Source organism: Quercus lobata, chromosome 3 (genome assembly GCF_001633185.2).
Source record: "Quercus lobata isolate SW786 chromosome 3, ValleyOak3.0 Primary Assembly, whole genome shotgun sequence".
NCBI classification, from domain to species: Eukaryota; Viridiplantae; Streptophyta; class Magnoliopsida; order Fagales; family Fagaceae; genus Quercus; species Quercus lobata.
Window position 1 is genome coordinate 7,274,008 of NC_044906.1, and position 11,827 is coordinate 7,285,834.

An 11,827-nucleotide genomic window follows, 5' to 3' on the forward strand; every position below is an offset into this window, starting at 1 on the left:
CATAACTCATTTCCTCTTCAATAAAGATGTGTAGCTATAAATTCTTATGCTTTTTCAAGCACCCTTGTCAAACAATTGGTACGAGATTTAGAAGGCATCATTTGTTGGAAAATGCTAATAGTACAATGGGAAACAATAACTGGTAATTGCACTTTACTGTTTACAATAACTGTATGCTTAATCCATTTTCACAAATGCTTTTGCAATGTACACTAATTTTTCATGTTTAACAATCAAATTTAAATGGATTAAGCAAAAATTTCAGTTGTATTTCCTTAGAGACACATGCATGATTGTGCATGCAAATTCGTGTGTGTGACAAATTAGTCCTATTTCTTATGGGGTTAACTTGTCATGTTCAACAATCAAACTAATATGGATGAATCAAAAATTAAAAATTTGTATTCGCTACAAACACAATTCAAGATTGTGAATATGTGTGGGTGTGTGTTTCACATTTAACAACCTTTATTGTGGAGTGTGCAGCCTTGCCCTAAGGTCAATAAGGCAGAACTTAAAAGCCAGTTGTGGAAAGATAGGTTTTAGGAATTTCTTTTGTCAGTTTGGATTTTTTTTTTTTTTTTTGAGAAGAAGTTTGGATGACATTTAAAGATTAAAAATCACAAAAATTACATTCAATAAGGCCATTGCATATTCCCAAATCAGACAATTGCCAAATACACATAAATCTCAGAATTAAAGTTCCAAATAAATTCTTATTGTGGGTTTATAACAATTCCCAATTTCCCATGTGGTAGGCCCATACCTCAAGCTAAACAAGCCCAATCCATTTCATCTAATAACCATGAGACCTATGGAGTTATGTGGGAAAATCATATACAATAAATGCCAATCCCAAGCCCAGCCTCACTCATGGGAAAAGAAATTTCATTTGACTGTATGGTTCTCTTTCTCTTACTCAAGTAAAGTAGGCCTGGGATGAGAACCATACTTGGGCCCATCGGGATAAATTGATCAAGCCCAAAGTTGATGAATCACCCATTGACAACAACCCATCCGAACCCTTAAGAAAAAACATTCCCAGCCTAGTAGATCGGTTATTAGACAAATTGAGCCCTTTTGGTAGATAAAGAGTTTCTTCAAAACACTTGAGCCCAAAGGTGATCTTTATCAAAGACAAGTCAACAAATTTTAGCTAAGAGTAAGACAGTAAACCAATTTTTAAAAAATAATAATATAATTTGATAGTTCATTGTAGGCGAGGAAATTGACGTCTCTATTAAAAACACTAAAACAAAACTTGTCAGTTAAACTATAAATCCCTTCACAAAGTTTGGCAATACTTTGAAAATTCTTTAGGCATTGACTGTATTGCATTGCTCTCTTATTTATTTCTTTTGTATTCTACTGAATTTCTAGCAGTTTCAAAGTCCATACCTATTGTCCTTGGGAAAACTTAGCTTGAGTTATTAGAGCTCTACCAAAACAAGCTCTTACAGAAAATCTTTTAAAAACTAACCAGACTTACATTTCTTGCATATTTAGACCTCCCCAAAGAAGACAATTTGGAATGTTTTAGAATTCTTATTTTCAATGAAAATGGGGATTGCATAGCTTTCCGTTAAAGAAATATGAAAATAATGACACATCAACTTTTAAACATTATTTAAACAATAATTTTTTTTTTCAATTTTTTTTTTAAAATAATTAGATAGTTGCCAAAAGATGAATTTAAATCATAGACCTCTATGTTAGAAACTCTAAAAAGTATCAATTGAGTTAAAAGACCTTTGACATTTATTTATTTTTATACAAGATAAAAATTCTATCTTAACTTAATTTAAGTATATATGTGTGTGAAGCTCCTTACTAGAGACTTGAACCTCAATCCTTACCCTCCAAACACTTATACTTGTGGAGCGACCATCACCCTAAGGATGCGCGTTGATTTGACATTTAAAGAATGATTTGATTGCCAGGAAAAAAAAAAAAAAAACCTTGAATTAATTTTCAATTATTATTCTAATTCAAGATTTATTTGCAATGTGTACTCTAGTGACTAGTCTCAACAGTCCTAATTAATATCAAATTAACAAATTGATATGTTGTTTGGGATGGGGGTAGACATTGCAATTTATTGTGCCCCGATAAACTGTTTATTTTGATTACACCCACCACCTAACATATCCATTTAATTTGTTAATTTTGACACTCATTTGGAATGAGTGGTCATTGGAAACTAATTCAATTTAGGGTATTGACTGCAAAAAATTATTGTTTATAGTCAACATCGCAAATGATCCTATCAATACATTGGATTGGCTGCAATAAATTTATGCCTTTTTTTTCTTGCTGGATACAACCATGCATGTTGAACCCACAGTCCATTATGATTATCTTTACTCATCTTTTTAGTAGTACTAAAGTTTTAATGAATCTTGGATGGCGACTTATTAATTATTATAGTATCAGTTTTGCTCAGCACTCTTTTCCATGATAAGTCTTGCCCAGATTACTATTGCCCTGGAAAATAATTCAAGCACGAGACCTTGACCAAAGTTTAAACACAAATTAAGAATTACAATTGGCAATAGTTCTTAATTCTGTGTTCATACCTGTTTACATAGCCATCTACCATTCTCATAGACTATTAAAATTATTGTCCTTTTCAAGAACTTGTGGTTAGACTTGCGACATTCTATTTAAATGACTAAACAAAGACCCATACGAAACTAAATTAATGTTTCCATTTTTTTATTTATGATGATGCTTGAGATGATGCTTAAGTAGCTAGTTTACTTTATAGTTTATCCCCCTAGTTAAATTGTGAATTTAATTTGAAAAGGACACTAGAGTTTGGAAATAGCTAGGTTTTCCTGTTCTTTTTATTAATTTATTAGTCTTTAAATTATAATATATGTGGTAGGTGTGATTGTGAAGTATGAATATGATTACAAAGAAAAGGGCTAAGTCATGGGGTTGACTTCCTAGTGTTCTCATCTCAAGTCTTTGTTTGCTATTAGTTTATTTCTCATTTGATTTATCTTATTAAAAACAATGTTAAATAAAAAATACAATTTCTCAAAAAAAGTGAGATTTTAAATGATTACATAATTTTTTTATGGATCCTGATCCCTTACTATAGTTGTTAATAGTCCGTTATAGAAAAAATTTAATACCAATTTTATAGGGAATACAAAAAATTATATAAAAGAATCAGTTATATATTTTTCTTTAACTTATAAAAAATCAGTTATTCATTTTTATAAGAAATACAAAAAATTATCAAAAGAAAAAACTCATTGCTTTAATACTTCCTTTAACTTTTCCTTTTTCTTGGGAAAGAAAAAACTAAACCAAATACACACTAAAAAGGACAGAAATTTCATGGACACATTTAATTTTTGCATTAAAGCAAGAGGTTCTAAAATTTTATTTTACGTTTGCTTAATTGGATTGAAAAGGTTGTCACAAATATCAATACGAAAATGAAAATCAGGTTTACTATATGAAAATTCAAGAATTTAGTCATCTAATTCATTTGAAAATTTTGGAAGCAAATTAGCAATCTTGAAAAGAAAAAAAGAAAAAGAGAAAGACGAAGCAGATAAAAAAATTGGACAATTTTGGGGCCAACATTACTCATATCCACTTCATCAACATAATGTGAATTTTGGGGCCATTAACATAAATTGCCTTTTCTACCATGAACAAGAGAGGATCAAAATCAAACCAAAAATCCTTTTTTCTTATCATGAAAAAACAATGGCATGGCCAGTTGGCCACGAATCTCAACCTCAAACTTTCCCTTTTTCTTATCATAGAAAATCAAAAGAATTACTTTTTATACTAAAATTTGAGAGCAGAATCCACTTTCAATGACACCCGGTACAAATGCCCAGTTGACGGACCTTTATGAATATGAACCAGTCACCCACAAAACTCCAAAACCCAAATCTGTGGGCTATGTGAAACCGCTATTGTTATTAATTGATAATTTCTTCTAAAACATTTTCAAGAAAGTTGTAGGAAAGTGTATCATACACGTTTTCAAAGGATTGGATTTCTAAGTCCACACTATTATTATGTCTGGACATGAAATTTGAAATTGATTTTTTTACCCCTTCATGGGTGATTTTTTTTGTCCTAAACCCATCTTAAATCGTTCTTAATGATTGATTATGATTTCAATTTATGACTTCTAATTTTAATGATGGTTCTTTATCGTTAAGTCAAGACACCGATTAGTCTTATTACGATAAGAGACTTTACCTATTGAATTAATTGAAACCCTAACAAAATTTTGATGAGCAGCCAAAATATATATAATATTAGGGTCATACTAAAGAGTGCCCTTAGGGCACTGGTTAAGAATCTAGTTAAAGAAAGTTTTTATAGGAAAAGAAAAAAAAGTAATTAATATTTTGATAGCTTTTTTCATTCATAAAAGTGATGTCAAAACTTTCTTTAATTGGATTCTTAACTAGTGTCCTAGGAGTACTCGTTAGCATTTCCCATAATATTATTAACTAAAAGATTGAGAAAAAAAAAATTGCATCATTGCACCAAATTTAAAATACTTGAACAAGAAAAGGCATGGAAAAGGGAAATCTGAAAAAGTGAAGCTTCTTAATCAATACCAAATAAATGCCACTAACTTTCCTCTCTCGTTCCCTCGCAGCACATACAAATTTCCTAAAAGATTCTTTTTTTTTTTGTTTTGTTTAAGCAAATAAAATAGAGAAATGTTATATTCATAATATTTTCATAATATTTTTACAATAAATTTTATGTGATAGATTGTTACAAATTGTTATTGATGGAATAAAAAAGTAATTTCAGTGATAGATTTAAATTAGAACCAATAACAACTGCTCGCTTATAATTTATTATAAAAATATTAAAGAAATATCACCGCGTAATAAAATAAGGACTCTTCTTTTGATAAGCGAATAAAGGAATTGGGTGGATAAGATATGCAACCTCGTTGGGTAAATGATAAAAGATGTTCGCAGCAACTTTAGAATAATTTTATAAGAAAAGTTAAGGAAAAAGGCCAATATGAACAAGTGAAGCTTCTTAATCTTTATATTTACTTCTAGTCAATACTGCAATTTCATCTTAAAATACTTTTTAGTCAATACTCAATACCACAATATTTCACCTATAAAAGGCTATAAATACCATTAACAATTACTCATCTCTTCCATTCCTCATACCAAATTCCTCAAACCTATATTCTTTAGCAAACCACTTGAAGCAAGAGATGTTTCACTCCAAAGATCTGAGTCTGACTCCCATGAAGTCCTTTGCAGGAACTTCATGTGGGGTTAACAGGCCAATCTACACGGTCAAATCATCAATCAAGGGTCGAGATCAAACTACTACATCAGTAACTAGTAGACCCTTATTTTTTACCATGAAGTGGCATGGTTTTTCATGCAGCAAGAGTGCTGGGTTGACGAGATCTCGATCACTGAGTGTCTCTTCAACAGCTGAGAAGAAGGGCCAAACTCCATCACGAGGAGTCCCAGTGTCCAAAGGAGCCAAATCCTCACACAACATCTTGGAGGTTTTCAATGAGAGCAAGAACTCGAAGGTCAAGGGGACTGTGGTGTTGATGAAGAAGAACGTTTTGGACTTCAACGACTTTCATGCTTCGTTTCTTGATCGTCTGCATGAATTTTTAGGCCAAAAGGTCTCTCTGCAGCTCATTAGTGCTGTCAATGGTGACCCAGGTGAGTTCATCTTCTTCTTTTCATTCTTCTTTTTTTTTTTTGGTAATAAATTTCTTCTTATTTTACTAATTTCAAAGATTTCACCTTGGAAATGATAGTGAAAGCAATGTGTCACAACTTACAAGTAATAATATTACTTTATTACTAAAGAAAGAAAAGCATATAATTATGGGAGTATCTAAAATATGCTATCAAATTCGATCACAGACCTTATAGAATAAAGATTAATGGAACCCAACTTTATTCATGAAAGGGAATGAAGTGTAGTAGCAGTAATCCTTTTTGTTTTTAGTAAATGGGAAAGTGAATAAAGACAGTGTGATTTGGATTAATGAGACTCAACAACCCAGGGGCTTGACACTCAACAAAGAGTCAACAATCAAAACTCCCAGTCAATTTGCATTTTCTTTTGATCTTTATACTTTGTTTGTTTGTTTGTTTGCCTTTTTTTTTTTGGTATTGACTATGTTAATTTCTATGCTTACCTACTCAAAGTTTTCTCGTACTAAAGTGTTCTCTAACCCTGAGACACATGGAGACCAAGTCAAAGACTTAGGACTATTCAATGGGAAAGCGTAGAAACCAATTTCCATGGCTTTAGTCCAACATTGCTAGTGAGTAAAATTGTGTGCTTGTAAATGGCTAAATTATCTTGAGGGTTGATACGGACTAATTTGAGATAGATTGGGTTTAAGTTTTGCACCTCCAAGTCTCATTCACTGATCTCCAAAGCTAGAGTAAATGTTATAGAACTAATTCAGATGTAAGCATTTATATCCTTCATTTCCTAAATTAGAAAAAGAAAAGTGGAACTAACCAAAATTATAAAGGTCCAACAGGTTAGACCATGAGTTTGGTTTGTGACTTTGTGTCTAGTGCTCACTCCTATGTCCACTCCAGTGGAATATAGCATTAGATGAAGTCTTCGTTCTTAGTTAGACTATAAAAAAGTGTAGCATTAGACTAAGTCTTTTGTTGTTAGTTAGAATCTAACAAAGTGCACTGGAGCATTAGAAGAAAGTTGTTATATAATATACCCTTGTTTGAGTTAGCAATGTGTAATGTTATGAAATTCTCCAACGCTGGTGCAGATCACTTCACTAAAACCTGTTGACATGAGCCAAACTGAAAACTCAAATGTAAGGATAGTGAACTTTGCCTAATCATTTCAAGAAGCAACAACTTAACTACCTTGATCTGTATCAATCTGTTGCATTTAAGATATCTTTAGATGTACAATAACATCAGATCACAGAAAATATTATCATTTTGATAGTTGATGATTACTATCTTCTGATTTACTATATAACTAGTTTCAAATTTGATGTTTTTTATTTATTTATTTATTTTATAGAAAACGGGTTGCAAGGAAAACTTGGAGAGCCAGCATATTTGGAAGATTGGATTACTACAATCACCCCCTTAACCGCAGGCGAGTCTGCTTTCAAGGTTACCTTTGATTGGGACAATGAGATGGAAGTTCCGGGGGCAATTTTGATAAGAAATAATCATCATAGTGAGTTCTACCTCAATAGTATCACACTTGAAGATGTTCCAGGACAAGGTCGGATCCATTTTCCTTGCAATTCATGGGTTTACCCTGCAGACAAATACAAGAAAGACCGCATTTTCTTCTCTAACAAGGTAATTATATATAGGAGGAAGTATACATGCTAATAAACATGAATTTTGTATGCAACTCTAGCTTTCAATACAAAAGCTAAATTGCTAGAAGCTTTCAAAAATGTAAAAATCAGATGAAAAATTGTCCATAGTTGAGACACATTGCCCAGAAGCCAATAAAAAGTTTAGTGGCTATTAGTTTTATGCATCCAAGTGTAGTCCATATTGTTTTGCTTAGTTAGCATAGGTGGAACTGTGAGTTCAGTTTTTGAAGACTAATGTTCAAGTTCATGATATATAATTATGCAGACATATCTTCCAAGTGAAACTCCAACACCACTGCGCAAGTACAGAGATGAAGAACTTGTAAATTTGAGAGGAGATGGAAAGGGAGAGCTAAAAGAATGGGACAGAGTCTATGACTATGCTTACTACAATGATTTGGGGAATCCTGATAAGGGTCCAGAACATGTACGTCCAGTTCTTGGAGGATCTAGTGAGTACCCCTATCCACGCAGGGGAAGAACTGGGCGACCACCGACCGAGACTGGTTAGACGCTTTAATTTATCCAGTCACTGCTTCAACATAGTGTTTGTTTAGCATTTAACATTTAGCAGTAACAAATCACAGATTCAAGATCTAGGAAAGACTCTGCCTTTGAAATTCTTTCTATCTTTTATGTGAGTGTGCATGCGTGTTGAGAGGGGGGTTTTCTTGTTGGGAATATGCATGTTAAAAAATGCTATAGAATGTATTCATATTATCTACAATCATGAATATTTTGAGAAATAACCAGCTAAAATTTATTAGTGATGAATGAAGTTGTGAATTTGTGTGATTTCAACTCATCAATAGAGTAAATAATAATTTAAAATTTTGTAAACATTATTGCAGTTATTTATATGATTTTCTTTTATGATCTCAACAGATCGTAACACTGAGAGTAGGCTGAACCCTCTTCTTAGCATAAACATCTATGTCCCCAGAGATGAAAGATTTGGACACTTGAAGATGTCAGACTTCGTTGCTTATGCACTGAAAGGCATTGCTCAGTTCCTTAAACCTGAGCTAGAAGATGCATTTAGTAACAATGAGTTTGAAAGCTTAGAAGATATACTCAAGCTCTATGAAGGAGGAATCAAGGTGCCCAGTGGTTTACTTGAGAATATTAGGAAGAACATCCCTGCAGAGATGCTGAAGGAAATCTTCCGAACTGATGGTGAAGAACTCCTTAAATATCCAGTGCCTCAAGTGATTAAAGGTACTTTATATAACTGGACTTTGTAAGGCCCAAAAGATTTTGTTTGAAATGACACTAGTGACTTATTCTTTTTTTTTTTTTTTTTTTGAGTTTTTTTTTTTTGGTTGGGGGAGGAGGGGGGGACAGACTTGTGCCTCAAATGTGCAAATAATATATCAGATCTTGTTACATTTGTCCTTTTTCTACTATTCCCCTTCACTTAAACTTGGTTTTTTGTTGATTTGGACCAGAGGATAGCTCTGCTTGGAAGACTGATGAAGAATTTGCAAGAGAAATGCTAGCTGGAGTAAACCCTGTCACCATCTGTCGTCTCCAAGTAAACTTTAAACCTTTCGTTGTTTATTTTCTACTTTTCCTTTTAAGAAATAAAAATGAAAAATAATGAATTTGAAATCCTTGTTTGGGCTGTCAAAGTTGAGTTTCTCTTCATTCATCTTCTCAACAGCTTAACCAAGATCATGGTTTTCAATATTTAAACATAACCACATCTAATTCAACTACAGGAATTCCCCCCAACAAGCAAGTTGGATAGTAAAGTATATGGTTATCAAACCAGTGCCATAACCAAAGAGCACATCGAGAAATACTTAAATGGGCTCTCCATAGATGAGGTAATGTTTCTAATTCATTGTTTGACATTAGTCAACGGTTATTCCGCAGATAATAAACCATGATAACAAAATTCAATTTGTTTAATAGGCAATCAAGAGCAACAAGCTATTCATACTAGATCATCATGATACACTAATGCCATACCTGAGTAGGATAAACAAGACTTCCACAAAGATCTACGCCAGCAGGACAATCCTTTTTTTGAATGAGGATGGGACTTTGAAGCCATTAGCAATTGAATTGAGCTTGCCCCATCCTGATGGAGATCAGTTTGGAGCCATTAGCAAAGTATATACCCCAGCTGAAGAAGGTGTCCAAAATTTCATTTGGCAACTGGCTAAATCTTATGTCGTAGTGAATGACTCCGGTTATCACCAGCTCATGAGTCACTGGTATGATTTTGATGAAGTTTCAGAAAATTTATTTCAGTTCATATTTTGAAATGAGTTTTAAATAACTTTAATTGCGATCACAGGTTAAATACCCATGCAGCAATTGAGCCATTTGTGATAGCAACCAATAGGCAGTTGAGCGTGCTTCACCCAATTTATAAACTGTTACATCCTCACTTCCGTGACACCATGAATGTAAATGCATTGGCCCGACAGGTCCTCATTAATGCTAATGGTGCCCTGGAGTCAACAGTATTTCCAAGAAAGTATTCTATGGAGATGTCATCAAAAGTTTATAAAAACTGGGTTTTTCCTGAACAAGCACTCCCTGCTGATCTCGTCAAGAGGTATATCTTATAGTCCAGAAAGGGGTGAAAAATCCATGGTTCATATGTCATTGAAAATAGTAACTAAAGAACAGAAATGCATTATGAACAAATCCCTCAGTAAAACTGCTATTAAAAAAACTAGTAACTGGCTAAATTACACTTCACACTACTACATGATGTTTAGAAAGGTTGAGCAACTAAGGGCTTAGGAGTTTGGGATATAAAATGCTAACATGGTCTAACCTAAACCATATATATGTTCATGCCATATCTCAATACAAGCTTCTCCTTTTCTTTATTCACAGAGGAATGGCAGTTAAGGATGTGAATTCCCCACATGGTCTGCGCCTACTGATAGAGGATTACCCGTATGCTGTTGATGGGCTGGAAATCTGGTCAGCAATCAAAACATGGGTTGAAGACTACTGCTCCTTCTATTACAAGACTGATGACATGGTCCGAGATGACTCTGAACTCCAGTACTGGTGGAAGGAACTGAGAGAGGAGGGTCATGGTGACAAAAAAGATGAGCCCTGGTGGCCTAAAATGCAGACTCGAGAAGAGCTAATCGAAACATGCACTACTATCATATGGATTGCTTCAGCCCTCCATGCAGCTATCAACTTTGGACAGTATCCTTATGGAGGTTACCCCCCAAACCGCCCAGCAATGAGCCGTCACTTCATGCCGGAAGAAGGCACTTCTGACTATGAGGAGCTTAAGTCTCACCCTGAAAAAGCTCTCCTGAAAATATTTACTTCCCAGTTTGAGTCTGTTCTCGGCATTTCCCTTGTAGAAATCTTGTCAAGGCACTCATCTGATGAGATTTTTCTTGGACAAAGAGACAGTCTTGACTGGACCTCAGACACAGAACCAATAGAAGCCTTTAAAAGATTTGGAAAGAACCTGAAAGAAGTTGAGGATAGAATAACGAAGAGGAACAAGGATGAGAAATTAAAGAACCGTGTTGGTCCAGTGAAGATGCCATACACTTTGCTCTGTCCTACCAGTGAAGAAGGACTTACTTTCAAGGGAATTCCCAACAGCGTCTCAATCTAAAGCTTTTAGCTTTCCTATGTAGAGTGTTATGTTGTAGTAGCAATAATTTCCAATATAGTAGTATTATCATTATTCTTTACTTGTATTAGTCTACCAGAAAACATATGTAAGTATAAATCCACAATTTCTTCAACTAGCTATATGTAGAAATTTACAAATAAAGCCAATTACTAGAAACCATGTTTTAAAGCACCATTTTGCATCAAAATGTAGATAAAGCTGGAGAAGCAGAACCTGATTGCCTAAACTATACGTTAATTCATTAGAGTCATTAGATATGTCTTACAACAAGCTCTACCAAAAAATCCGTCAGCAGCATAACAGTTTCGTACTTGAATATTTTTAAATCTCTCCTAAACAAACTTATGGGGGTTCCAAGCACAAGGTGGACACTTTGGGAAATCTCTAATTTTGTCTTTGAAAGGCAACTGGTGATCTTGAGGATCTCAGTTGTCAAACAAATGTGAAATAGTGGTGAGCTACAAACTTTGTTTACCCTTGGTACGTTCACCACTGAGGTCTGTATCAGCAGTCACAACCACAAGACCCATCTATAGTACAGATAAAAAAGGGAGGACATAACACTCACCCACAAACTTGAGCCTTATGGTTATGGCAAACTGAAATGCTATACATGAAATCTACCACAAATTTGCAAGCCAGGGAGTATATAATAAAAGAATGGGAAAAGTTCCCAAATTATCACATCTAGAGAAGACTTTATCTGTGGGACTCTCTCTCAAACCAAGTTCCTCTCAAGCATTTCATCAAACAGATTCGATACAAGCTAAACTGAAACACAACAACCATGATCAAGCCAAAAATAAGTGTCAAGAACAAAACCAATTTTC

General features: G+C 33.9%; 1 protein-coding gene across 1 annotated transcript; it reads left to right on the forward strand.

Annotated features, from left to right (window-relative positions):
- Nucleotides 1-5,024: 5,024 nt before the first annotated feature.
- On the forward strand, nt 5,025-11,112 carry LOC115979598 (probable linoleate 9S-lipoxygenase 5). Its single transcript, XM_031101651.1, has 9 exons — nt 5,025-5,699; nt 7,054-7,343; nt 7,632-7,872; nt 8,252-8,584; nt 8,815-8,900; nt 9,088-9,195; nt 9,284-9,588; nt 9,672-9,935; nt 10,223-11,112. The coding sequence occupies exons 1-9, from the start codon at nt 5,228-5,230 to the stop codon at nt 10,974-10,976; spliced, it is 2,853 nt and encodes a 950-aa protein (XP_030957511.1). The 5' UTR covers nt 5,025-5,227; the 3' UTR covers nt 10,977-11,112.
- Nucleotides 11,113-11,827: the final 715 nt, after the last annotated feature.

Excerpts from the sequence above, each read along its gene's own strand:
- LOC115979598 (XM_031101651.1), top strand. The coding sequence starts at position 5,228 with ATGTTTCACTCCAAAGATCTGAGTCTGACTCCCATGAAGTCCTTTGCA. Across the intron at positions 7,344-7,631 it reads GCATTTTCTTCTCTAACAAG|ACATATCTTCCAAGTGAAAC; the intron begins GTAATTATATAT and ends ATAATTATGCAG. Across the intron at positions 9,936-10,222 it reads CCTGCTGATCTCGTCAAGAG|AGGAATGGCAGTTAAGGATG; the intron begins GTATATCTTATA and ends CTTTATTCACAG.